This window comes from Charadrius vociferus, unplaced genomic scaffold, assembly GCF_000708025.1.
Source record: "Charadrius vociferus isolate BGI_N301 unplaced genomic scaffold, ASM70802v2 scaffold365, whole genome shotgun sequence".
Classification (NCBI taxonomy): Eukaryota; Metazoa; Chordata; class Aves; order Charadriiformes; family Charadriidae; genus Charadrius; species Charadrius vociferus.
The window spans coordinates 1,389,844-1,393,027 of record NW_009648559.1 but is presented as its reverse complement, the minus strand read 5'-3'; the positions used below and the strand labels follow the sequence as shown (position 1 = coordinate 1,393,027).

At 42.5% G+C, this 3,184-nt stretch overlaps 1 protein-coding gene across 1 annotated transcript in view; it reads left to right on the top strand.

Annotated features, from left to right (window-relative positions):
* Positions 1 to 2,896: 2,896 nt before the first annotated feature.
* The window catches only part of MEX3B (mex-3 RNA binding family member B), an 11,885-nt gene continuing 11,597 nt past the window's right edge, over positions 2,897 to 3,184 (top strand). The window contains exon 1 of the mRNA XM_009886158.1: positions 2,897 to 3,093. Coding sequence (XP_009884460.1) covers positions 2,897 to 3,093 — 197 coding nt within the window. The remainder of the gene's footprint in view (positions 3,094 to 3,184) is intronic.

Genomic DNA, 3,184 nt, shown 5'->3' with positions numbered 1-3,184 from the left:
ACTGCTTCTCACAAGGCAAAGAGGCACTTCTGCAGCTTCCCTACCCCTGAGCCTCCTTCCATCGCAAAAAGGTATCACAAAGCCACTCACTAGTCCATCTCCATTTTATTTCATGTTGTTCATTAACACCACCATACTGTTTTGAGAGCTGTGCCCACCCTTTAGTATAAAGCATCCTAAGTGGTTGGAACAACTGGTGGAAAAATAATAAACATTTTCAGCTGCAGTTGTTCAGATTCTGGACAAGTTGTTTATAAACATCTTGTCTAGAACTGTCAAGAGGTGGAGCTAGCATCATTGAAAGATGATAAATTCTGACACGGTGCTCTGAGATTTCACTGCCACTGAATGTAGGTTAATATGGGATTCAATAGGAAATCTGGCTTGTATATTGCTACATATTACAGGAAAGGAAGGAACTTGTCATTTGTCTGCAGATTGCTAATTGCAGTTTATTGCACATGCAAAAGGTTAATTTGGGTATGTTATCACAGTAATCACGTGCACTGTCTCAGAATAAACTATACTCCTGCTCTTATTGATGATCTGGCGTGTGGGATTTGGGACACTATTTTGTAAGATTATGGCAAATAAGAATTTTACAGTAAATGGTGTAACAGTAGGCAGCAGTGTAAGCAACTGGGATAAAGTGGAGTTGCAAGTCTCTGGAATGATACTTTTCCTTCACCCTTAATTTAGTTATTCCCTGAGATGCATGTAATTTATTCTTTGTGGTGATACGTTGAAAACAGAGGTCTCATCTATTCTAAATGAAAATTATATCCTATTCTTATTATTGCTAATTCTTTGTATTTAGAGTAGTATTTAAAGGCCTCAGATTAATTCATGACCTTCATGCTAGGTGCTGTATACACACACAGAGTAAGCTCGCTGCCCCAAAGACCTTACACTTTAATTAAATAAAGGATGGAGGAAGGAAGTTTTATTACCTCTGTCACAAATGGGAAATGATAACAGAGAGAAACTAAAAGCACTGAGAATTACACTCCTCCTGCAATGAGTCCTGTATTTGCCTATAATATATCCTCCCTTCCTGCTTTTGTTAAGTTGCTGTAAATTGGTAGGTAGATGGTTGGTCTCTTCCCCCAGAGATGGAGTTTACTATAATTCTGCCTATGTCTCAAGGTTTTATGGAATGAAAGGCATTATGAAGATAGATAACACTTTAATTTAGATCTGATTAAGTTATTCTGAAGAACTACTTCTGCGAAGCAAGTAGATTCAGATGAATCTTGTTGCCATACGAGCACACTATTGCTTAGATTCTGTGGTCCCAGGGGGCAGGGGGAGCTGCGCTGTTGGTGCATGCGTGTTTTAAGGTACATCAGTATAACTTTTTTATTGTTGTTGTTGTTATTCCCTGTAGTTTGCTCTTAAATGTTTTCTATAATAGTAAAAAAACTATAGCCCTCAAGATGTTGAACTATTCCACAAGATTCATGGGAGGCTTGAAACACCAGTGCATTCTTAGTCTCCCAGAAATGCATCTCCTCCTCCTTCTGCCCCTGGAAAGGATCATCCTTATTCTAGAGTGCTGATATGCATTTTAAACATTTTTAATTAGAGCTTTTAGCTTAACATTAAAAATAAAGCTAGATTTGCATGGAACCTTGCTTTGAGAAAATTTTTCCTACGGAGGAACATAAGCCTGAAGATAACTTGTTTTCCTTTTTTTCTTTAGTCCCTACATGGGTGTTCAGTACAGTACAGTGATCTTGGGCAACGCAAAATCAGAGTTTAAGCAGATGGGGTGGGAAGGGGGAGGGAGAAAAAAAGGGGATAATATAAGCCAGGAGAATAACAAAGCAAAGAACAGGTAAAATCTAAGCACAACCCAACCACTCTCCTCATATCTCTGCATTTCAGTATTTATGCCCCTCACTGTTGGACGTCAACAACAATAATCTTCTATATTGACATGCCTTTCCCTCATCTCTGTCCTGGCCTGCCCCTATCTGGTAAATGGGTACAGTTATTTTCTGTCTCACTGATTTTAGAGTCCTTGAGTTAAAAAGGCTGCAAAGAAGCAGACTTTTCATTTCTATTTTATTTAATAATAAAAAGCACTGTTTAAAAAAAAAAAAAAGATGCTCAGTGCTGAAAATAGTAAAGAGCCTTCTGGCTCCTTGAGCATTTATAAGTAATCCCTCGTTTACCCCCTATGGAATCCATCACTGCTGCCTATCGAAGTAAAGTGTAAATTTGTAAAGTAAGTAATCTTTTAAATATGAAAGTACAGAATTGCCTTAGTTGATGGGACAAGCCAAGCACTTAGGAAAGCACATCACCAGTGTATACCCTTGCTAGAAAACAATCCACTGGAGCTTTGTTATAAAACATGCAAACATCCTGAGGAAGTGACAGTAATTTGCAATAAACACTGCGTGTAAACAATTACCTGCAACTTGTTACACTTGTTTGTACAGGCAGCTGGCTAAACAGATCTGTGTGCACTTGTAAACGTCTGTCCCCGTCAAACTTGATACTGGAAAACTATTACTTAGTATATTTGATTTCTTTGATAAGAAAAAGTCAGTCTTTTGTACCTGGCAGCTGGCAAGGACTGAGTAAATGTGGGTGCTTATAGATACATGGAGAAAAGCTCGAGAAATAAAATGCAATGGTGGTGTTCTTATGAGAATGGTGAGGACACTTTCACTTCTGTTCACCAGACTGCAGGAAGGTTTTTGCAGCAGGGTACTTGGTGAAAAAGCCGTTTTTACTGGTTGAGGGGCCCTGTGGTGGCACAGGGGTGAAAGGCAGTGATTTGGTGCTGCGAGGTCCAGAGATGAGGTGGGTGTGACTCGTTTTCTAGCGGTTTGGCAAAATGGATGTAAGCTGTTGGTGAGGTTATGCTGGAGCAGTTATACGGGTGATGCATTCCTCTCCTTCGGTCCCTCATGGGACAGAAACGTTGCACCGGCAGGCTGGGCGGCGAGGGAAGCCGGGCACCGCAGCGCTTGCCACCCGGGCCGCGGGCTGTCACTCGCCGGTGTCGCCCCGCTCCATCCCCACGGGGGACAGCCCGGCTGGCGGCGGGCACAGGCCGGCCCGAAACACGGTGACACCCCAGTAACTGCCGTCACCTCCGCAGCGCCCGGGACGCACCGGGGCCTCTCGGGCTGCGGCGCCCGCAGGGAGGAGCGGGAGGCGCCTCCGCGGG